We start from the raw sequence: 23,541 nt of genomic DNA, 5'->3' as shown, positions 1-23,541 counted from the left end.
CCCCCCTCACCCTCGGGTTCGCCATGGGGTTCGTCAACATGGTTCACTTTACACGCGGGCTTTACTCCCGGCTTCTTCCAAGGGTGATTCACCGCTGCACTGCATCCATCGAACAAGGAGCAAGCGTTGAATACGATGCGAAAATTCGCCCGTCGTGTTCGATCGGGTTCTTTCGTTAAAAGCGAGACATCCGCCACCCAAGGAAAACACGATAGCATACATGGAACATGTGGCGTTCTATCGGCACGGCTGTCATGTAAGTAGGTAGTCTCACAAGTTGACTGCTTGCAGAGTCGCTAATCATCTGCGTATCAACATCGTAATCAGAGTGGCCCGATAAAGAAAGCTTGCCCGCATCAGATCGTTCTTGTCAGACGAGCTGATATGCTCGTTCAGTGGGCGATCCGATGATTGGGGAAGCGAACCAAAACAGATACGAGGCTTTTATGTTTGTTAAATAGCGGTAGGTCCCACTGCAGTTCGAGAAATCATGGAGATAAATGCAGCATGAAGCGTTGAACAAGCACAGAAGCGACATTGGAATTTCCGAAACGCAGAGTTAGGCCCAAGAATATCGAGGGTTAAGTAGGCGAAGACCAGCAGACGCATTCGGAGCAGCCAACTATTGAAACAAGAAACCACGCATAATCTGATGTCGAGCTCCGACTGCTGTTCCAGCTTGATTGATCGAAATGTGATGTATTGAGACTCTATTACTCCTTGCTTACATCTGACTGCATCTAACTGCGTGCTTTAAAAAAAAAATTCCGTACTCAGAATAGCGTACCACAGCGTTGCCTCAGGTGAAGCCAAACTATATGTAAGTGGTTTTTTAGTGGTTACACTGTCCAAGTTTGTATGCGAAATTTGGGTTTTTCTTCTCATTACAAACGCAATATTTATCCAATCCCATAAATTACATGTGAAAAGATGGGCTATGGAATTTTCTTTTAAGCTTACATTTTGTAAAATGGGAGGCCTTTTCTTCTTAAACGTATCATTCGTTTAACAAATTGTAGCTACAGAGAAGCTGGCGACATATTGGGCTCGTTGCTAGCGTCTTCAATGAAAAAATAAACAAGTAAAAACGATACGGCAGGAAATCATGATAAAACCTCTTCTGCCGACAGCTTGAGTCCGAGGTGCGACTTATTTTTTTTTAATTAGTCGAGAGCAAGCGGGATATCGGAAAACACCACAAGCATCTTCAGTTAAACTATTCCGACGGAAAGAAATTTCCACATGGTTCAGCAGCGCCTCAAGAGTAGAAAAAAATGAAGCTTCCGTCCATGTTCTGTCTGATACTAGCAAGCGTTCACCGAGCCACTCCGCATTCTCTCTTATAGACTATCAACAGCGAAACGTCTACATGTACAAAGTGCAGAGTATAAACAGTGATTAATGCATACCAGCGTTCGCCTCGGCGTGAAAAATATCGCAGCTATGCGTGCGCAGAAAAAGGAAAGAAGGACGCGCTAATATATATTGCAGAACAATTTCACGAGGAATTAATAAGCCGTACTTAACACTGCTTCAAAAAAAATATTGTAATTGATTATTAAAAGAAGTTTCAGCATGGAGCGTATCACGTCGACGAATACGAAATTCGCTTTCGCGCGACAACCAGCTTGGTCACGCTCACTGCGTTGTCATTCCACATCAGAGTTGCTGGATGTAGAGAAACGATTCGAATGTATAGGAAAGTAGATAGCGTGACATGCCAGCTACATACTCATTGGGTAACAAAACACTTAGAAGTCTTAGGTACTCGTTTAAGCGTAATGTCGTGGCGAAGAAGCGTAAAAACATGATTACGAGTGACAGACGTAAACGAGCTTTGCCATTTGCGAGCAGGTTATTTACGCTAAGACTCATTTAAGTCCGAAACAGGAGGGAAACATCGACGTAGGAAAAGGCGGTATCTGTACAGCCGAGTTCACATTTAAGAATTAAGCCTATTCTAGAGTTCGTGCTTTCACAGCGATATATAGTACAATATCATTGGAGCTGTCGAAAAAAAAAAGAAAATAAACCGGGGAAGTTACGAGGTTACCTGGATGGAGTTCAATAAGAGGCTATGGTTTTATTTTTTTCTATAGACGACGTTCAATTTGTTGTTTGGTCGGTTTTGACAGAGTCTACTGTGTTAGTGCTGGATGTGGTCTTACTCACGGGTCAGAGCAAGCTGGGATATGGTCATTCAGATAGCGCATAAATAATAGGGAATCGAAGGACACGGAGCCGCAGCTATCTACATACGTTTATGTTCTCACTTTTCTGTCCTGTCAGCCGGCGATTGCATTCGCACCACTTTTTTTTTGTCTGACTTTACCTTCGCGTTAACTTGCAAAAGTTGTTTACACTAAGATCTCAAGCGACAAGGTGCGCTACCGCTGCAAAACTCACCGACGTACTCTCTACAAAGAATAGGTGTTCCGGCTACTCATACATACTGGAGTAACCGTTGGCTCCTTATTTAACTCCATTTTAGAGAATTCTCACACCCGGGACGAAGTACATTTGCTCTGATTGTGTACACACAGAGTAAAAGCACTCCATCGGGGTTTACGAAAATTCAAAGAATGGCGTCAAACATGGAGGACAACCACTTACTCCCGCCTAAGGGAGTAACATGAACTCCCTTTGGTTTGGAGTGTGGGCAGACTGCTGTCAGGGTAGCGGATGACTACTAGCCTTAACTACATTGGGTTTGATTAGAAGTGAAGCTCCGTGCTTGGTCCATTCATCACCACACATCGTAGGCTACATTACGTGGTAGGCTATATTACAAAGAAGGAAGGTAGTAGCGTGTAGCAGCCATTCATTTTATAGCGAGAGAAGTCTTGCCTATGATATGGCGTGAAGTACACTGTGCGTTCCAGCGTTTGTCTCAGGTAGACTTCCTGTTCTAGTGTACAGCTTGAGATATTTTAGCGGTTGCGTGCCAGCTAAAACCTTTCGCAAAATTTTCGGGAAACTGAAGTGAAACATGTATGCATCAGGTTACAACAAAGGCATCACAATGTAAAAAAAAAGAAAGCATGAAATACAAAAGAAAAACAACTGACCACGAAAGCAGCATGGAGAAGTGTACACAATTAAGCAGGGTTCTAAACAGTGTTGGGTTTTGAATATACACGAAGAAAATGTTCTCTTGCCGAATCGAATGGTGGCTGGAGCGAAAAGTGAGAGCAGTCTAGAAATACTGTGTAAAATGTTTGTTTAAGCAATCGCATAGAACGAAGCGACTAGTATCGTGACGTCATCACACGTCATCACGCGTGGTACCAAATTCGCAACTCGTTCGTGGAAACAAGTATTATAGTTAATTACACGGGCCAATACATAGTCCACTATGGGGCGCTCTGACGCTTTTTCTGTTAGGATTGGGCTCACTAAACGAAAAAAGAAAGAAAGAATACAAGTGGAAAATGCCATGCAAGTGCTCCTTTCACTATATAGAGTTCAAGCGAGGTACGGCGGCTGAGAACCATAGCAGGAGGTCATCTGCGGGGCAGACGCGGGAACGCTGGTGCATTGTACACGTAAAATAATAGCAAATAAAAAAGACATGCAGCCGTGTATATAGTACGCGAGCGGCGAATGTCGGAGTGCCGATCGCGCAGTCAGCAACGTGGCATGGGAAGCTCGGAATGTCGTGTAAAATTACGGCACGGCCCGCTCGAACTTTGAAGCACGACTAAAACGCACGAGCGGCGAGACGAAAACGCATGCAAGCCGAGACGGAGGGTTCTCACGTTATATGTGCTGTCTTTCTTTTTCTACATCGAAGGTGGAGCTGCAACTCTCACCTGTCCACTATGCACCAGCTATCGTAGCGCTCCGGCTTCCTGTTTTGTCTGCCCTCATAATGTTTTGTGAGAATATTACTAGAGGGAAATTTGGCGCTGGTGTCAGTGAAATGATCGAGAGAACGTTGCTGGAACACTTTAACCAGCTCGAGAAATTCGAGAAGCTTTGATCTGGTAATACCAGAAACCTGAGCAGGAGTACATAGAACTCCGTAGAAACAACTTTCAGTGTCCTTAGGTGTTCTTTGGCATTATTAATGCTGATAGTATGTATGTATGTATGTATGTATGTATGTATGTATGTATGTATGTATGTATGTATGTATGTATGTATGTATGTATGTATGTATGTATGTATGTATGTATGTATGTATGTATGTATGTATGTATGTATGTATGTATGTATGTATGTATGTATGTATGTATGTATGTATGTATGTATGTATGTATGTATGTATGTATGTATGTATGTATGTATGTATGTATGTATGTATGTATGTATGTATGTATGTATGTATGTATGTATGTGCGCGCCTGGTTCGTGCGTTTGTACACATAAAGAGAACAATATTGAATGCTGTCTTTCTGCTGTTATCCGTGAATTTATAGAAATTAGTTGTTTTGAATGTCAGAAGCAAATATTCTATGCTCAAAGTGACTTTTAGCTAGGCTCGCGTAGAGTATTATACGTAAGTCAATCAAAATACTGCAAATCTTACCATGATCTGATTTCACGGTCAATGTTAAATGTGGACTTGAAGGAAGCAGTGATACGACACAAGCACCATATGCAATTGAACCTAAAATAACTCAAATAAAACGAACAGCGAGTAGGACTTCAGTCAAATCAAGTAATTCCTTACTGTTACACTTTTTATTCTAATTCTGGTAGAACGGTTCCAGCGGTGTAGGCCGCGCTCTAGTGACAGTTGCACAAAACTCTGAATTGAAGTCTGCGCCCTTAACCTTTTAGGTCTTTGCTGCATTGTCTGCCGGCTCTAAGCTCTGCGTATCTGTTGACACGTGCCCGGCATGCAGCACGCGCCGACAGATACACACAACCACGACGAAAAATAGAAGTTAGCTTCGGCAGTACCTGTTACTGGACGCTTGCCAATGCATTTCGAAATTGCAAGTTCTGGTCGGTCCCTAACTTTAGGACGTTTGTCGGGGGACACCGTGTCACGTTACGCGCAACTCGCGCATGCGCAGCCGGACGTGCGGGTTGCAGGGTTTCGAAAGAAATGGCGTGCAGAGGACGCTCCCGCGAAGCGGCGGATTGTGGGTCGTTTTTCGTCCGCTTGGTGTATTCGAATAACATCCGTTGACGGGACATGGAAGTAGTGTTGGAAATTCGAAGCAACGTGAAAAGCCGGCTGCGTTTGCGTACGCTGTGTTGCGTTTATCGTTTCAATGTTTTCGGGTTTGAGAAAACGAAACTACTATTTTGCAAGAAGAGCGACGTCACAGTATGTACTGCAGTTATGCTACAGTAACGTTTCTCGGACATCGTTATTGAAGCCTTCGCACCATGGTATAACGCAGAGAATAGAGGAGGCAAAATGACGGCTTGGTATTAATCCCGAAAGTTGGGGGAGCTTGTTATTGGAATTCTGTAGCTCATTTAACGACACTGAATACGATGTACAGTATGGTCTACTATCCAAGGGAACACTTGGTATGTCGCCATCAATTACATCTGAGATATGTGATGAATGCCTGCAGAATATTTCCTTAGAGCAAGAACGCCTCCCCAAATCTTCATGTCAGTCAGCTTTTCGCGATGTATGCAAGGAAATATTGCAGTTTTAATGCAATTATTTATACTTTGATGTTCCTTTTAAAAGTGTACCATACTGCACATGACGGGAGCTGGTCATGTGGCCGCTTTTCCGTCCTTTTGAATGCTGTTATGTTCCACATAGGCTTTGTTGTTCACTTCTTCGTACACACATGCCTTGAAAAGTGCCATATTCCTTGGCACTTTTGATTCAAGTACTAACGCCGTGTACTGATGTGCTCGAATGTCATTTCATTTTCAATACGTTTCTTGTCATCCTTCGGCGTGTTGGAAGAAAAAGCAAAACTGAGGACATGCTTCGAGAGGCGTCAAGTGTGTTCAGAATGTGTGTGCACCGACGTATCTGTCGATGACCGAAGAGTGTTCATTGCAATGGAAAAGAAAACGATTTTATTGTGCGTAATATTGTCGACACATGTTCACACTGACACCGTTTCAGTTCCCTCTGGTCAGCTTCCAGATGTCGACTGTACTTTATCATTTGCGAAAAAAAGTCTCGATAGTTGAAGAAAGAAATGAACTTCTCGGTTGATAAATGATAAAGCGCCGTCGTTGCTTTGTCGATTCGCACTTGATAATTGTTCGATACTTAAAAATATATATTTTTTTCATTTTTTTCTCTTCCCTTGGTCGAACGGGGTTCCTCCTCTACATGCCCGAGTTTAGATGTGACATTTGAGCTTTACCCGTGCATTTAGATTAGCTGCTGTTAAGCCCCTGTCACTGTGGATCAACGTATCAAGTCTCGCCGCTGTTTTGCATCTGTAGTGGCGGAGCTTATATAAATCTCAAGTAAACTGGCTTCTTCAAACATAACAACGAGAATGGCCGTCTTTACGGAGTGTAGGCTTTCTCTTAAGAGCTGAATGAATCAATTATCTCCTTGGTTACAGCTACAAAGCGAATATTTTTATTCTAATGATCCTCTCTGATAAAGCAATACTGTAACGGCCTCATTTATAGAGCAAGCTGGCCCCCTAGCTCCTAAGCAGCTTTCATCTCTTCGGTCGATATACATTTTACCGATGACATCACCCCAACGCCCTCCTTTCTTTCTTTCGGGATGGGAAAGGGGGAGCTCTGGGGGAAACATTGATGTCATTAGAGCTGTACCGACAAGCCCAAACAGTCTAATTAATTAGAGCTGTGTTAATTCATTGTCAGTGACCTTTACTTTTCCGAAGTGCGCATTAATTGTAACACGCGCTTGAGAAATTACAAAAGACTCGGCAAATCTTGTGTATAGAGCCTTCTTGCAAATGAGGTCACGAAGATGTTCTTCATCTCATGTGTCTACGCGTTATCTCGCGGTTACTGTAATTTTTGATTATGCTCATCCACACTTACTCTTCAGAGTAGAAATAATAGAATCGCGAATTTTCCGATCCTACGCTTCACAACTTCTTCTGGTGTTCGCGGTCGGGCGTTACCAAAACAACAAAGGGCGCCGCGGAAATCAGCAGTCATATTCCTCGCTGTTTGGAGCGAATGGTATCGAAAAATAAAACACAACATTTACTCCACTATCGAGAGACACATTTTCTGATTGATCATACATGTATATCGCATGCGCATCGAACATTTTGTTTTTGCCCGGGCCACAAGGCCCAGCGCGAATTTTTCCGGCGATGCAGCAAGCAAATCGTGTAGTCACCATCTCACGCCAACGCAAACTCATCAGCGTATCAACATCCAAGGTGCAACTCTAAAATTTGCAACAGGCAACATATCTAAGTCTAATTTCTTTACAAAGAGCTCTGCTTTTCAATGTACACCTTTGTAGAGTGTGTGCAGCGAAATCTTTCCGGTTATTTCTTTTCTTTTAACGGTGGCATTGAAAAATACTGTCGAGCACAGAGCATGAAAGCACTGTCAGCACGAAATAACTGCAGTCTTTGCCAAAAGTACACAGGCCACAGCACAGTCTAGCCAGACTCGTCGCGAGGCCGTGTGGATGAGCTCGCATTGCACTAGGGGAGCATAGAAGGCCAAGCGAGTGCTGAACGCAATCCTTTACCAATGCCCCCAACTTTAGTTGCGTGAACAGGACACATAGTATATGCAGGTCCAGCGTTATAACGCCAAACCAGCTTAGTTCAGCACAGTGCAGAATCTGAAGCGCTACGAGGCCTTCAGGTGCACATGTCAGCCACTTAGTAACGTTCTACGGATAGTTTGCGCGTGCACTGTTATGAAGGTAACCTCCAGAAAAGTTCAAATTTCAGCCTTATAATTTAACAATCGTGTCTTTAGCTTAGGTAATACTAACGGTCATGTAGGTTTTGATTTTTTGCTTATTTTATTATCACATCTAAATGTAGCATCGCTCGAAGTGAAATTTATAAGAACAATACATGTTACCTATAAAATGTTCCCGTAAATTTTACTTCGGTCGCTGTTATCTTTAGACCAAAGGAATAACAGCGAAAACATAAAAAACACAGCGCGGCTGTCGTCATTCCTCTAGGAAGTAGTGTGGATGTTATCTTTAAACTTGACAGTGTGCCTCTAGTTGTGAGGTTACCGTGATAGTAGCGGCAGTTCGAAACGAACTGCAGAGCAATCGGCTTAAACGCAGCGAAGACCAGCACCAGTCCGCGTGGTCTGTATTTCGGTTGTCCTGTTCGCGCCACAATTCATTTAAAAGCATCGCAGCAACTACTTTGGTGACGTGTGTCGTGACCTCAATACTTCCGACAAAGACTGCACATTCAACATTGTTTCATTCTTCGTACGGCTCACGAGGCAAGCCAGAGCCAACGTCCAAAACGATGATGCGAGTTTTTTTCCCATGTGATTGCAAATATAACACGTGTTTTGTTCCTTATGCTTCAGAAGTACTTCTAGACTGATAGATTTCTTTCTATCATAGTTTAGGGACACTCGAACTTAACAAAGCGTTGTAAGAGACAACGGGAACAAAGTGAATCGATACAGAGAAGGAGCGGGCTCCAGTCTGAAGAACACGTAAGATATGGTGCGTCCCAAGATTTGTCACAAGAATGCAGCACACACTCGCATCTTCTCAAGCATACTACACCGCAAGTTCTACAGCACCACCGTTAGATAACACAAGAGCTTGCGCCTTTTCTTTCTTCCACAACGGCATGCTTTGCAGTACTACAGTCGTTTTAAGCATGCAAAAATGTTGTCACGGTTATAAAATGTGCTGAAATATGGTTTGGAACGCGCAGCGCTCCATTGAACGGGAAAGTAGTTTCGTATTGAACCTTGTCTAGAATGTGAAGTGGCCAACAAACTTCAGCATTATAGTATACCAGTTCCCGGCGGTAATAAAGCTTCCTAACACATCGCCTCGGCATAGAGTTAAACTTTTCTTTAGGTTCCGTCAAGGAGGCGACGATAACCGTGGCTTGCCCATAACATCTGGGTTTGGTTAACGAGGATTTTCGTGCACACGATCTGTGCGTGATCGGTTGGTGCCTTGCCTACCAACTTGGCAATCTAAATTTTTGGCGCTTATGCACCGAAGGGTCATGAAGAGATCGTACGACGGAAGTGGTCCTTGCGAATACCAGGCTCGGTGTCACAGAGCGGTTCCTATTCCTACGTTTACAGGAACAGGCAACGACCTATTGGGACAGCGGATGATACAAATGCCAGTGAATGGACCAGTGGAAGGAAGATATTGAAGACCACGCACAATTTCGTGCGGCCATAATCGACACCATCGCTTCGGTCCTCACATGTCTATGACAACATCACTTGCTACCTTCTTTGTTTTGTTTGTTATGTAACTTTTTTTTACCCCACTCCCCTCTGTAATACCTTGTGGTCTTGAGGGTATTATAAATGAAATGAAATGAAAATGTGTCGCAACTCTAGGTCGCAGTCTCTGAACTAGAAACTTTAGCCTTTGAGCCTTTAGAAGTTAGCCTTATCTGGTGTAACCTAAGAGACAATGTTGCATGCTGTAGGTGCTGCTTTGAATAAACAACGCCGTCTTGCAACCTCTATTACTCTGTTCAGCCGAACTGATGGGTTTCTGAATTGCATTCAGAATCACTGTAGAGCTCAGAACTTGCGGTGCATCAAGCTCGAAGAAAGGAAAACAAGCTGCAGGTTCAGGCAAGAAATCTCGTCGGAGACCAGCCTGCAGACAAAGATCCTTCCGATTTCAGACTACAGAGCTCAGATTTGTTGGCTGCAGTTGGCTTAAGTGCAATGGCTCAAGATGACACCACAGCGGATCGCTTTTCTAAGCTAGGGCACAATGCACTGGGTGGTGATTCGCCATCACAAAACGAGGTTTCCCTGTACCGAAAGCAGGACGGGTGGTCTGGATTCCACAGCTGTCGGTGCACCATAACAGACTGGAGCGGCTTTTCCGGGCTGCATGGACAAGAGAAAATCAAGACTTCTAAGTCGTTGACGAGTTAACGTCCTTTGAGATTTCTCTTGTCGATAGACCTCAAAAGTAATTGATTTTTGAAAGTTTATGAATAACAGCAAACAAAAAATATATAAGATAACAAGTACCCAGGCTGTCTATGGACGCCCTATAGTCTTATAGACTATATATAGAGTATGTACAGGAGCTTTTGCGCTTGTAGCCCATCGTCTCATTTTGTTGTGAAACGATGGAATGGCCTGCCTTAATCTGTCTTGGTTCACCAGACAACGTGGTGAGATCAGGTGAGATCGTAGCACCGACCATGGTCATCCTTGACACCACGGCGCGCGCTTCGAATCACACGTAGCTATGCAACGGTCAAATTCGACGCACCTGATATTGAAGGTGTGCAGAGCCCATCATGGTGTCTTGGAGGCCAAGCAGAACACAAGAGGATGAAGACAGACAAATGCGTTGCTGTCGCATCCTCTTCCTTCTGCGTTCAACTTGGTGCCTAAGACACCACGATGAATCTGCATCGACCAGCTCGAATTTCTGTTTTTCTTCAGAGTGCTAGTTGAGAGCTCGCTTGGCCACAAATGTGGCAAAGTAGGCGCACGGGCCACCCAGTTCGCTTTCTCGGTGATCGCTCACACAGCACTTGCATGAATGAAATGCCTTCGAAATTAAACAAAAATCGAATCTCTCTAAACAACGCAGCTACAATGGGTATTTTGATATATGTTAAAGACCCATTTTGGAACATCTCCGTCGAAGTTCAGTTATTTATGAATAAATATCTGGGTTCTGGCACTTTGCTAATTTGAACGATTCACCTATTGAGGTCATCAAACTGACCAGGAACTTAGAGTCTTGTTGCGACATAGCTAGGAACTTACCGAAAAGTTTCCCAGCTTGGTCGTTTCAATCTATCAATCAAGCTCTTATTGATAAAAGAGTTTTTAGGGAGATTCAAATTTTGTTAAATGCGATGCCCCTTCGCTAACGCAAGTTCCAGCGCCCGCCCTCCGAGGGAGGGCGCAAGGTGTCTCGCGCGCCTCGTTTCCCGCATTTCTAGGGATGGCCGAAAAATGGCCGCCGCGCGCCCGCTGACTACAGCCAACACAATTTGAGCTCTGCAGTCCCGGTAGCCTTCGAGGTGTCCGCGGCAGGTTCCTCAGTACGTTCTTTTTTTTTCCTCGGTTCCTTGCGCGTCGTGCATCTTCATCGTCGTCTCGTTTTTTGCTTCATTTCCGTTAGGCGTCGTCCGGAGTGCTGGCGTGCGCGGCGGAAGCCCCCTCAGGGTCTGGACCTCGCTTTGAGGGCCGCGGCTCCCCGACGCGTCGACTCGTGGGCCTTCTTGACGATGGCGAGCTTGGAGTTGTGGTCGTGCGCCGGCAGGTCGACGTAGGGCGGGTCCCGGGTGCCGTGTATCATGAGCGTCCACTCCTTGAGGAAGCCCCGGGCCTCGCCTCCGGCGTCATCCGAACCGGAGTCCTTGGCGCCTCCGGTGCCGCGGTCGATGTGCGCCTCGAGCGTCCAGCGACCGCGTGGGTTCTCCCCCCAGGTGTGCGTGGTCATGAAGGGCCACTTGGTGAAGCCGTCATGGCTGTCGTCGTCGTTCGGTCGACGGCTCAGGATCATAGACCTGCGAGGCAGAAAAGGCGAGCGTGTGTTGTAATTCTGACCAGCGCTGGATTCAGTGTATATGCTAACAGCTACGACGACGGCTTCGAGTAGTGGCAGGCACCTGGAAGACGTCTCTGCGACTAGACGCCGCCTCGCATCGACAAGGAAAACGCTAGGAAAAAAACAGACAAATTACAGTTGTACCTAAACGCTTCGCGTGAGCAAACTTTTTCTCGAAGAACAGAACCGTAACTTACATTAAATGTATAAGAAAGTGTGACCATGATTTCTTGTGCGCAGGCGACCTTCCTCTCGAGATTCCAATTATTCTGCTTAGCCCCTATCTTCTTTGGAAAGCAGCGTGCATCGTTCTTCACTTCGATGCTACATGTCTTCGCTGAGCCGCCTTTTCTGCTGGCTTCGTCAAAAATGGAACGACACTTACGATAGCCGCTTTACGCTTGGCTAAGCGGAGTCAGCTGAGCTAGTTGGTTGTGATACACTTAGCCGCCTATTTAGCCGTATACGGTGAATATGAGAACACAGCGTCCGCCCCGAGGAATATTGCGTCAAAGAGCTGAGCCGCGTTATCGAGGCGCTGCAAACTACTCTCACCGACTTTTTCCCTTTCCCACGTGTAGGGTAGCCCACGTGTAGGGTAGCCAACCGGGCTCAGTCCTGGTTAACCTCCCTGCCTTTAATTTATCGTTTGCTGTCTCTCTCTCTCTCTCACCGATGCAACTGTTTCTTCCTTTCACTATACCACCTTGCTCACTGGCGAGTCAGGCATGAATTTCTCCTGACACCAAGAACGTGTTTACACTTACGCCTACTAAAGCGGCTGTACGAAGACCCTCATTAAGAAATGTTCAATTAGCCCCGGATTGCGTCAGTCCGAACCCCTTCCGCCACCCTCGACCGTAGCTTCCTTTCCATGATTCTCCTAGCGACACTGAGATAGGCGACCAGTAACCTGTTTCACAAAGCTTCACAGGAACCTCCCAAACTGCGCTCCTCTCTCCCTCGTACCTGTTTCCAGCTCAGCTTCGGGTCCGCATTCATGCTGACTAGAGGGTGCGCGTGCAACGGCTGCTGAAGACAGTCGGGAAGGGGTTGGGGGGTGGGAGCAGCGCGCTGTCCGGTTCTTACCGCGTTCCAGATGGGGAGACCATGAAGAGCTTGACGTCTCCGCGGCGCGTGGCATTGAGGGTGATCACAGCCTGCACGTGCTCGACGTAGTTCACCTCGGTGTCCGTACCGGCGCACGAATCCGTGTCCAGGTAGATCTTTAGGCTCTCGTTAGCCTTGAACTCGCTGTGCATTAGAGAAAAACGGGAAGCGTGTGTGAAGTTGCTCGGAGCGCTAGCTCCGCACCTAGACAATTCAGCCTTCAGAGAATTTAGGAAATTCAGGAACACATTTACTCACTCCAATCATCATCATCATCATCATCATCCTCATCATCATACTCATCATCATCATCATAATCATCATCATCATCATAATCATCATAATCATCGTCATCATCATCGTCATCAGCATCATAATCATCATAATCATCATCATCACAATCATCGTCATCATCATCATCATCATCGTCGTCGTCTTGTTCTTCATGTCCAGTGCAGGACGAAAACCTCTTGTTTCAGCAATCTCCAATTACTCCTTTCATGCGTACGGGGCAACTTGGAGATCGCTCGGATGTCCAGTTTCCCCTAGCGCAAGACAGGGGTAATTCTCGCCGACTAGAACTTTCTAGAATTTCAACAACTTTCAAGACTAGAATTAATTTACAATAAGCGAAAGGGGATCCGAGAGGCTCGATTTTTCGTTAGTCACAACCTTAAAAAGAGACAAACACTTTACAGTGGAGAATGAACGACATTAACGATGTATGGATGAACAATGACACATCTACAAAGTCGCGCTTACTCGCTTAGTCTTAAACTGACTTCACTTAATCATATTCTAAACGTCGCGCTTCTTCACTACCTCATACGGAAGACAACAAAAATACATTCCGATGCAACAGAGAGCTTGGAGGTGCGATGATGTGAGCAAGGAACTTCTAAACGCATGATGTTGTCGTCAAGAAGTTACGATTCAGCGTGTCTGGGGCACACGGGCATTAAAAGAGATGAGACGAAAATCGCGGTTAAGTGTTCAGTTCCCCAAGTCTGTACCCTCTGATCACAGTGACTGTACCTGCCAAAGTGAGGCTGCAATCAAGCTGCCCACCTGACTACCACCTGTGAATCGATCGGCATCATATGCCCCGATTGGACTTCAGCGAAAAGCCAATTACACACGTACACCTTCGCACTTTATTTTAAACAACATCGCGCGAGCGTCGACCACACGGTGCGTAGCGGCCGTGTAACGGCGAGGAGCCGCGATATCGGCGACAGGATGCGCGGTCGTCCAAGCTGGTTTGCATTTCGAATTTGTTCTTCTGGGCAGTTCACTTCAGGAGTGCCCCTCGCTGATACATGACCGTTGACGCGTGCGGTCGACGCTCGCGCGATATTATAAAGAAATTGTAAGGGTGTACATTTAATTTGCACATATTACACGTTTAATGCTGCTTGACAAACTGAGTGGGGAACGATCCCACCCCCTCCCATGCGCAGGTTGTAGGATCGTTCCCCACCTGCGGCAGCTTGCTTTTTCAACCAATTTCATTTCCAATAATTTATCGTTTCTTTATTTCATTTATTAAGCACAAGTAATTTCCCCTTTGTTGTCCTTGGTGTTAGTGCTTGTTGACTTCTTATGATATGACTAAAAAAAATTGGGCCTCTCGGTTAACCCCCTTTCTTAAAAATCAGGCCCCTCGGTTAATCCCCTTTCCTCTCGTTCAGTTCTCTAAATGTTTCTTTTTTAAACTTACAGGCTCTAAATCGATATTCTGCTTCCTACATTCACTACAACTCATCTTGCTCTCTCAAACGAAACACATTTAATTCAAGTATGCCCAGCGGTTGTTCCATGAAAGCATTTCGGGGTTTTGCATGTATTTGGATTGGGAAATAGTGAGCTTGTCGATAGCTAAAGCTTCATCCTTAGTCCTTCACTTTTATGTTATAAAATATGATGTAATTATTAGGTGGAAAGCCACACATAAGTGAACATCTATCACAGGACGAACAGAGTGGCGTTTCCGGGGATCAGCGGCCGCAGCGCACTTGGGGCTCGCAACCAACATTCACTGCTTCGCGCACTCGTAGCACGAAGGTTCAAAAATAACACGTGCCGCGATGCAACTTAAAGTCCACAAATTGTAGCCGTGGTATATGAAAGCGTGGCAGGTGAAAGCGTTGCAGGTGATAAACAACTGCACAGCGAAACGTGCGAAGTCGTACTTCTACGGCTGCCTTACTGGCGTAACTTGCGCAGTGTTGCCTGCTATGTATGAAACTGAATATAGTGCTGAGTCACCTCACTCCGCCTGCTTAGCCCGACCGTCATGCGTTTGAGTGAGCTAGCGCTACTGAACAGACGGCCATTGCCGGACCGAGAGATGTTGGGACAGTGGTCAAAACGAACATACGCGCTAAAGGTGGCCAGAGCACTAGATCGCTTTCTCGCTTCCAAATACTTTTGAGATTGTTTTCTTTTTCTCTTTCTGTCGCGAACAAGACTTTCTGTGGTTAACCTCCTGGTATTAAATCTTCTTTCTGGGGGAATTGGTGCATACTTGTTCTGACAAATGTAACAGCGCTAACACATGCAATCACAAAGAAACGAGGACGAGACACAAGCGCTGCGTCTCGTCTTTGTTCCTTTGTGGTTGCATGTGTTAGCGCTGTTATATTTGTAAAATTAACCTTCTAGCCTGTCCTATATTTTCTCTCGTTGACTCGGTGCGAACCTTCAAATATGCGCGAAACTGTGCTCTCTTTATCTTCTCTCTCCCTCTATTCGTCCCCATAACCCTTCTTCCAGTGCGGGGTAGCAAACCGGACGTACGTCGGGTTAACCTCCACGCCTTTCCTCTCTTTTATTTCTCTCTCTCTCTCTCTCTCGTTCTCTATGCACGCAATCGGAAGCACGACCTGTCGCGCCTGCAACAGCAATCAGGAATTTTCTAGCACGTTCCCGCAGGTTCCAACAAACGGAGCAGCTATCTTTCAGATGCGTCGCATGTCGCATCGGGCGCCGTTTCGTGCCTGCATTCGTTTTCCTCTACTGTACGCACCTGGTCTTGACGTACGACCCGGCCTCGCAGTGGAATCTCGCGGGCACCGTCTTCCATATCTTGGCGAGCGCCACCATGGCGCCGGCGTCCAGCACGCCGAAGCCGAACAGGTGGTTGAACTCGAGCCCGACGCCGTTCATCTTCCAGTGGAAGCGGTTCTTGCTGTCGTACAGCGAGTTGCGCTTCGAGGTGAGCACGGTCAGGTGCTGGATGTCCCGCCAGGTCAACTCAGGGCTGCGAACAAAGTGAAGCTCAGTGTCTTACATCACGATCACCCGCAGTCATCATCTGCAGTCATCATCTGCAGTCATCATCATCATCATCATCATCATCATCATCATCATCATCATCATCATCATCATCATCATCATCATCATCATCGGCATCCACATTACACTACGAGTGCCCGTCCCAGTTTTCCCCACCGGCGCCTACTTCTCGTAATCCTGATGCGTCCATCTTCCTCCAGCTGTGATGTCTGCGTAACGCGTTTCGATGCTGCACGTATGTTCACAGCAGCAAAAGTGCATAGAGGAGTCAGGTATGGCAAGGACGCCAGAGAAAGATGGAGGCTTGAAGTGACCAGCGCTCTTGAGGCGGCCAACTACAAGCAGCATGACAGGCGAAACGAAATCACTAAAAGGGGCGAAACACACTGGATACAATCGAAGAGCCGAACACACAAAGTTGTCCGCAAGAGTCGATGAAGTCATTTAATTTATTAGTACAAGAACACGCGCAAGCATGTACAAACATGTACAAACATTTACAAACATGTGTATACATAAATCAATAGGAGTTTACTTGAAATTATCCGTCAGAACACACAGTTCAGACTCTTGGACACCCGAGGTGGAAGAGGTGCATATTTTCGTCACAAACGCACCGTGAATTCGCAACGCGTTTCGTAGTGCCGCATATGTGCTGCTGTATCAAGCAGGATACAGTGCACGAGTCTAAAATTTTCTGTTATCCCTAAAATTTTACGGGATTGACATTTTAATACTTGGTTCAATAACGAATGTCTCGGCCCCTCCTGTCTGCTGAGCAAACCAGGTCTTTACGCTGAGGCGACAGGAAATCTGCTTCAGCAGCAGGTCAGCTTCATTGCTGGAAGGAGATTTAATGTCTCTTCGTTATTACGCACCCGTTTCGCTGTTGCATCCCATGCAGTGTTACCAGGAATATTGCGGTGTCCTGTTATCCACTCAAACGCCATAGCGTGATTCCTTGCGTTGGATTTTGTGCGATCTTCAGTGATTGATACAGTAAGTGTTTACTCAACGTATTTTTTATGCGTGTTCTTTAGCGACCTGGGGGCTGCTGGCTAGTTCCAAGAACTGAACCATCTTGTTTTTCGAATTCTGTACTGTTGCTTGAAGCGCGATGCACATAGAACAACAAAAACTTCTGTGACGCTCGAAGATGTAACTTGGAATAACTTAAATGCCCTTTTTTAGCTTTAAATCTGGCATGACGTGTGCAGAAGCAAATAATTATTTTGGCATGATTCCTCTGTTGTACGTGAACATATCAAAATGCATAAATGATGCGTAGTGCCACATGATTCGCTGCTATCATGAACATTGCTATCTTACATGCAATCCCTTCACCGATCATTCTATCTTCGAGGGTTGTCAGTATCTAATGAGATTAAGTAATACCAAACCTGTATAATTAAAAACTCGGTTATGATCCTGTGTGTTCCTGAAGAGCCTTCTGAATTTCACTTTTCTCTCTTATCTTAATGACATATGGTTTTTATACAGCTTTCTATATACGTGCGTATTCTGCAGAGTAATCGTTTTCTTGGCCGGATGTTATCTGCAATTGTAGCACTTTATCCGAGGGTAAATTATTATCCAGAAATAGCTTTGTCATGTATAGAGGTGAATGAAAAAAAGAAAAGAATCAAACTGCTTCGTGGTCTTACTTTGCTTCCAGCGCGAGGGCGAACACACCGGCCGCTTCGGGTGCGGCTGCTGATGTCCCAGAGTGCGTCTTGGTGCATTTCCCGTACAGGTCAGTCGTGGCCTGCGTGCCAGCAGTCGTTCACGCTTTAGAAGGAAGCTCTATGTTCCTTTTTCTTTGTTGATTTAACACAGACAGCGCGCCTAAATGTTGTACTTTAGTTAATCACCTTCTGCTCAAAGAAGCATTGTTCACGACAGGATAAATGGGCAAACATCAGTCTGTGGCGTGAAGCTTCATGCTACGGGCCCGTGAATGCCAACTTCTCTTTCACGAATAATCCTTCAGCTTGTGGGTTTCCGCTCAACCAAGTTTACCGAGAAAAATGTCGTGCTATCAAAAAAAAAAAGAACTTACAGTATCCTACCTGAGACAGAACCAGAATCTTCATTCTGATTGTTACGTTTTACAAAATAGAACGATATTATACTCTTAATTATGATTAGCGTATACGAGCAGGCAATAGCGCAGCAGTGTGATGGATAGGATAATTCATAGGGCAATTCATCGCAACGAATTATGCCCCAATCTGTTATGAGTATTCAGTTTGCCTCTAAGAACCTAATCAAATGACAATAGCAAAAAGCAAGAAAAAAGCTCGATTATTCGGCAACCTGTTCAACCTGTCCTAAACAAGCGAGTGTCATTTACAATACATTGACAACTAAAGAGCACTCCATTCGGCTTAGAGGATTATCCGCCTCATTGACCAGCGTCAGCATAGCGCCCCAAATTTATTCGCGCATTTCTTCCCGACAACAGGCACGAAACGTAACCGGTATAGCTAGAGACGAGGCCCAGCAGTGAAGGCCACGGGCGGAGAACGCGGCATGCGGAGGCGTACCACGCCAGTGTGTGGGTCCTTGGCGCCGTTGCTGAAGGTGGAGGCCAGGGTCGACGAGCAGGACTCGTCGTAGTGCGCGTTCTCGCCGTCATTGATGGCCGAGTTGATGGACACGGTCCACATGGAGGCCGCGTATCCGTCGCAGTTACAGTCGTCGTCCTCCCCGCCGTCGCCCGACGCCCACACGTAGATGTTTCCCAGGCCGTGGCGACCCTGCAGTGCGCAGAAACGCCCACGTGATTTTTTCACGTAAGAGGTGAAAAAAACTGCTTGAGATAACAACCTATCCTTGGTGTTCGCACAGCTTCGTGAGGCAGCTTGTCTGAAGCCGTCTGTTTGTCATAAGTGCCTCCGAGATGCCTCATAATGCAAAATTTCACAACCGACAGCAAGTTATACTTAGCTTTTGCGTGAGTTCACGGTCATCTTGTCCGAGATCTCTTGTGTGTCATATGTATAATCCCCCTCCCCCCCGCACACACATAAAGAAAGGCGAGGACGCTAAGGTGTGCTCGATGGCGTGAATGCTGGATGAATTCTGGGTGAATGCTGAATGCTGAGTGAATGCTGGATGGCGCAACAAATGCGCCTAGTTTATGCACTTTGCTAGAGCAAGTTGTTCACGTGCACATGATGCGTTGATTGATGAGCAAAAACACGTGCCCCAGCAACACCGTGCACATGAGAGACATGAACTCGCCACTGCAAGTTATTTCTGCAGCAGTTTTTACGTGGCGAACCTTTAATAATGTTTCCGGGGGGGGGGGGGGAGACAGAAGTCTCTGCATCGGCAGAGGTGCTCACATAAATAGTCGGAAACGGATATTGTCAGGCATCTGACGTAATAGGTCTGCGGAACTCGCATGGGCTTCCTTTGTAGCAATTGCTGCGAACGGGTGGATGTCTGATTCACCCCCCCCCCCTTTATTGTGAGGCATCTACTAATACTTTTTTGATGAGGTTAGTAGTATTTGTAGAAGGGAAAACATTAATATCACGCTCGTCTTCCGCTGTGCCTCTTCCACGTACCTCCTCGCTCATGATAAAGACGTGTAGTAACATAGCGCGTTCCTCCGCATACATATACGCAAATAAAGTCACAAATACCAGTCCAAGCTGACTTAGCGTTAGTCTCTGTTGTCGGTGGCAGCCTAAGAATTAACAGGTTTATTCTTGCTGTCCAACTCAAACAATATTGGCACTGAATCGCTAGTAAATTAGATTCATCTGGCGGTTCCGCGCGTTTCAAACCTCTGTTTGCTCTGTATAGATCGGTATCTGCGAGATTGATTTGAAGACGAAACCTCAACATTTAGACGAACTTTATAGAGGATTCTGATATCACAGTTCAGCAAGACGTAGCATTTTAGCTTGAAAGAACTAGCTTTTATTTTCCAATTACCCTAGCATTTGCAGAAGCAGATTAAATTCATTAAGCTAAGATCGGACTCTAGCATGCTCGGCTCTCTTTAAGTGGTGAAGAGCGGTTGCAAGGCGTTCTTGTGGGTGGAGCTTGCTTGTAATTCTTAGGTTGTCACCTATTATAATGTGTTTCTAAGAGCGTGTTCCGCTTCCTGCACTTTGCCAGTGCTTTCCAAGCTGGAGCGTAGAAGTACAATACCTCGTTCACGCCGCGGACAATCGCCCTCATGGTGGCGTTGCGGGGTCCATCGACGGTCTTTCCGTCGTCGGTGGGTCCCCAGGAAGCGCTGTAGATGTCAATCAAGTTGGGCTCGTGGCCCATAGAGTTTGCCTCGATCAGGTCCGTCATGTATGGCTGGTCCAGCATGCGGATGCCTGCACGCGAGCGTAGCAGCCATACCGTCATTAATTTATTATATACCTTGAAAAAAAAAGAACGAGGGCTCTGGTGAGGCGTTACATAAGAGCGGAGCAAATACAGAAATAAATAACAAAAATAATAAGAGTCATAAGCACAAGAGGATACATACAAAAACTTCGAAAATATAGCGATGGATTTACAAAGCAGACCAACATTACGTCAACTTCCGACACTCAATTCAGCCACTATACATACCTCCATCCTACCCAGGCTAATTACCTCATAAACACACAGTACACCGCAAGTCAGAGAGCTTAAATACCCTTACCACCTTAGCCCGACACCTTTCATACCGTCCCCGTTTTGGGCCATCCTGAGCTAATTCCCTCTCCCGCTACGCGAACGTGGAACGCCTGTTTCCCTGCCCCTCTGCCCTACGTGATCACCTCACTACCCAGTCCTACGGACTGGCAGACATGCATGGCCTCGTTGACTCATGCAAACGAACTGGTATTGACCGCTTAGCGGAGAAATACATTTAATATATTCACTGACCGTGAGTAAAGTCCTTGATATTTATTTCACAATAATAGCTGCAGCCAAGACTGCGCGTAACAAGGGAGTCGAGCATAAGAAAAACTTTAAACGTAAACATATAGCAGGATTCTGTCTGGTTGGTCAAACGATAAATCGAATTAAAGTAGAAACTTAAACACCAATTAAACTTTGAGTCAAATCGAGAGCGTCTACGGAAATAACCCGACGCTTTGGGAACCTACTCGTTCGCTTGTTGCTTGTAGGCCAACCCCTATAAGCGAATAGTCGCGGAATAATAGGGAGTTCAGGCTAATTCCCAAAAACACATTGTCCGGCGAATGTTTGTCGGCCACGCCGACTTAAGCAAGCAAGCAAGCAAGCAAGCAAGCAAGCAAGCAAGCAAGCAAGCAAGCACGCACGCAAAACTCAGCGAGCTCACCTGCCACCTTAGAATCGTAAGCGACGCCGACGCCGCACACTCCGTTGTCTCTCTTGGCAGAGACTTCGCCGGCGCAGCGCGTGCCATGACTGCGAATATCGGGGAAGAAAAACAAAACACGTCAAGGTCGCGTGCCAGAACACTTGAGCGCACAATATACGCAAACATATTGGCCAATTTGATTTCTGAACCAAAGGAGGTGACTGCTATAGCTGAGACTTACGAGTGCTATGCAGGATCAACGAAATTACTCATTACACACACACACACACACACACACACACACACACACACACACACACACACACACACACACACACACACACACACACACACACACACACACACTACATACATATATATATATATATATATATATATATATATATATATATATATATATATATATATATATATATATATATATATATATATAAACGTACTTATGTCATAAAAGTTTACAGACACGTGACGTTGCTTAAACCGGATCGGTCACCGTTTTAATCTAGAAATACTATGTATCTCTCACGCGCTCACCGATGACCTCAGTGTGCCTGCGGAAATTCCCCAAGCCAATCGAAACAACTTTTGCCTCAGGCATGTTTCCCCGTCTATTCGTTTAAGCTTCGCTTTTACGCATCCTCTTGATAAAAATATAGGACAAGGCCCTCCCCTCACTTCTGCTCTCCTGCTTGCATCGCTTAGCAACGGTGTCTACGCCATTACCACACGAGGATGCACTTCCGGTACACCACTACACCTTAAACAGGAACAAATAGTAACGATCGATACCGTCGAGTAACGCAAGATCGAATTTTGAAAAAAATGTTGAAAACTTGGTTACTTCTGCGTGGGACGCCGCGTTGTTAACGGAAATATAAGCCCCTCGCTGTTTCAAGAGCCCCTACTCTTCGACAACTGGATCGAGTGTATCACTTAGACTAAGCTCGCTTTTGGCAATAAGCTCTTTCCACGATGTTCTAAGGAATTGAAAAAAAAAAGGAACAAGTACGGGTAAACCTCGCGGTAATACGGCATACGTTATTCTTTAATTGAAAAACTAAATAGCAGTGGTTTCCTCTGAACAAGAACGATCACGTTGGCCCAGTAAGGCGACCTTCACACTGCAATTGCTCTTGTTGGATCGTTTTGCCATGGAGTCATGTTCCTTTGTGCTACCGGTCCGCGCTAACGCTGTGGTAAGGCGGAAAAAAAAAAGCCGTAGCTCAAGCACCATGTGGGGTTCGAAACTACGGACTATTACCCTAGATGTACTCATTCATTTCATTCGTTCTTTTTCTTTGCGCACGCTTGTTCATTTATAGACTCCCCCTGAGTGGATATGACGTTATGCTGTTCAGCCCCTGGTTGAGAGTTCGATTCCGGTCGCGGCGGCTGCATTTCAACATGCACGTTAACTTATATAGGGCGTCCTATCTAGGGCTAGCCGAGCTGCTGAAAGAAAAAAATGAAAAACGCGGTGCAAGAGACAGTTCTAAGACCCACGATGTTATGTCGTCAGAAGTGTGACGACCGTAACCCCGTAGGTCTTATAATTGTATCTCGCACCGTGTTTTTTTAAATCCAAATTTTTTTTTGCGTTGAACAGCTTGGCTTACGCTAGCTGGGACACGTGGTGGATATAAGTGGGCATTAAAGAATCCCAGGTAAGCCAATATTATTTGTTGCGTTGTAGGGAAGTACGTGGCCGGCCCTTAGACGGAAGATTTTGGTTACATAACAAACTGGATCAAAATTAGAAATTATGCTTCCACTCCTGCGAAATTTCAATTAAAGGCTTTCCTGATCGTATGCAATTCCGCCTTGTTAATAAATGTTAACACCTTGTAAAAAATGTGGCCGTCTCGCCTTGCACTGTGACCTCGCGACCTCAACGTAACCTAAACATTTCTTTCACCGACGTCGAGCGGAACATTATCTGCCTACGTGTTATTCTGGGTAGTTATATCCATATTCTGGGTAGTTATATCCATATAAAAAGAAGAAAAGAATAAAGAAAAAAGTGTCTATTTTTTGTGTGCTATCACGCGGAGGCATAAAATAGTTTTATCGGTCTCTACTGGGTGTGGCGACAATTGGTATGTCAGTAAATTTCGGCAACTCGAGGAGCGAGAGTTTTGGAACACACGTTACGCCGAATTGCTGGCATAAC

General features: G+C 45.6%; 1 protein-coding gene across 1 annotated transcript in view; it reads right to left on the bottom strand.

The window, feature by feature from the left end:
- Positions 1-5,986: 5,986 nt before the first annotated feature.
- Positions 5,987-23,541, bottom strand: part of amon (prohormone processing protease amontillado) — a 200,791-nt gene continuing 183,236 nt past the window's right edge. The window contains exons 7-13 of the mRNA XM_075675115.1: positions 21,369-21,457; positions 20,231-20,406; positions 18,610-18,822; positions 17,728-17,828; positions 15,795-16,028; positions 12,746-12,910; positions 5,987-11,615 (exon numbers count right to left, since the gene is read on the bottom strand). Of these exons, the coding sequence (XP_075531230.1) occupies positions 11,267-11,615; positions 12,746-12,910; positions 15,795-16,028; positions 17,728-17,828; positions 18,610-18,822; positions 20,231-20,406; positions 21,369-21,457 (1,327 nt within the window). The 3' untranslated portion in view covers positions 5,987-11,266. The remainder of the gene's footprint in view (positions 11,616-12,745; positions 12,911-15,794; positions 16,029-17,727; positions 17,829-18,609; positions 18,823-20,230; positions 20,407-21,368; positions 21,458-23,541) is intronic.

The sequence above is a fragment of the Dermacentor variabilis genome, chromosome 11 (assembly GCF_050947875.1).
Source record: "Dermacentor variabilis isolate Ectoservices chromosome 11, ASM5094787v1, whole genome shotgun sequence".
NCBI lineage: Eukaryota > Metazoa > Arthropoda > Arachnida > Ixodida > Ixodidae > Dermacentor > Dermacentor variabilis.
The sequence above is the reverse complement of the archived record's forward strand: the minus strand, read 5'-3'. Positions and strand labels throughout refer to the sequence as shown.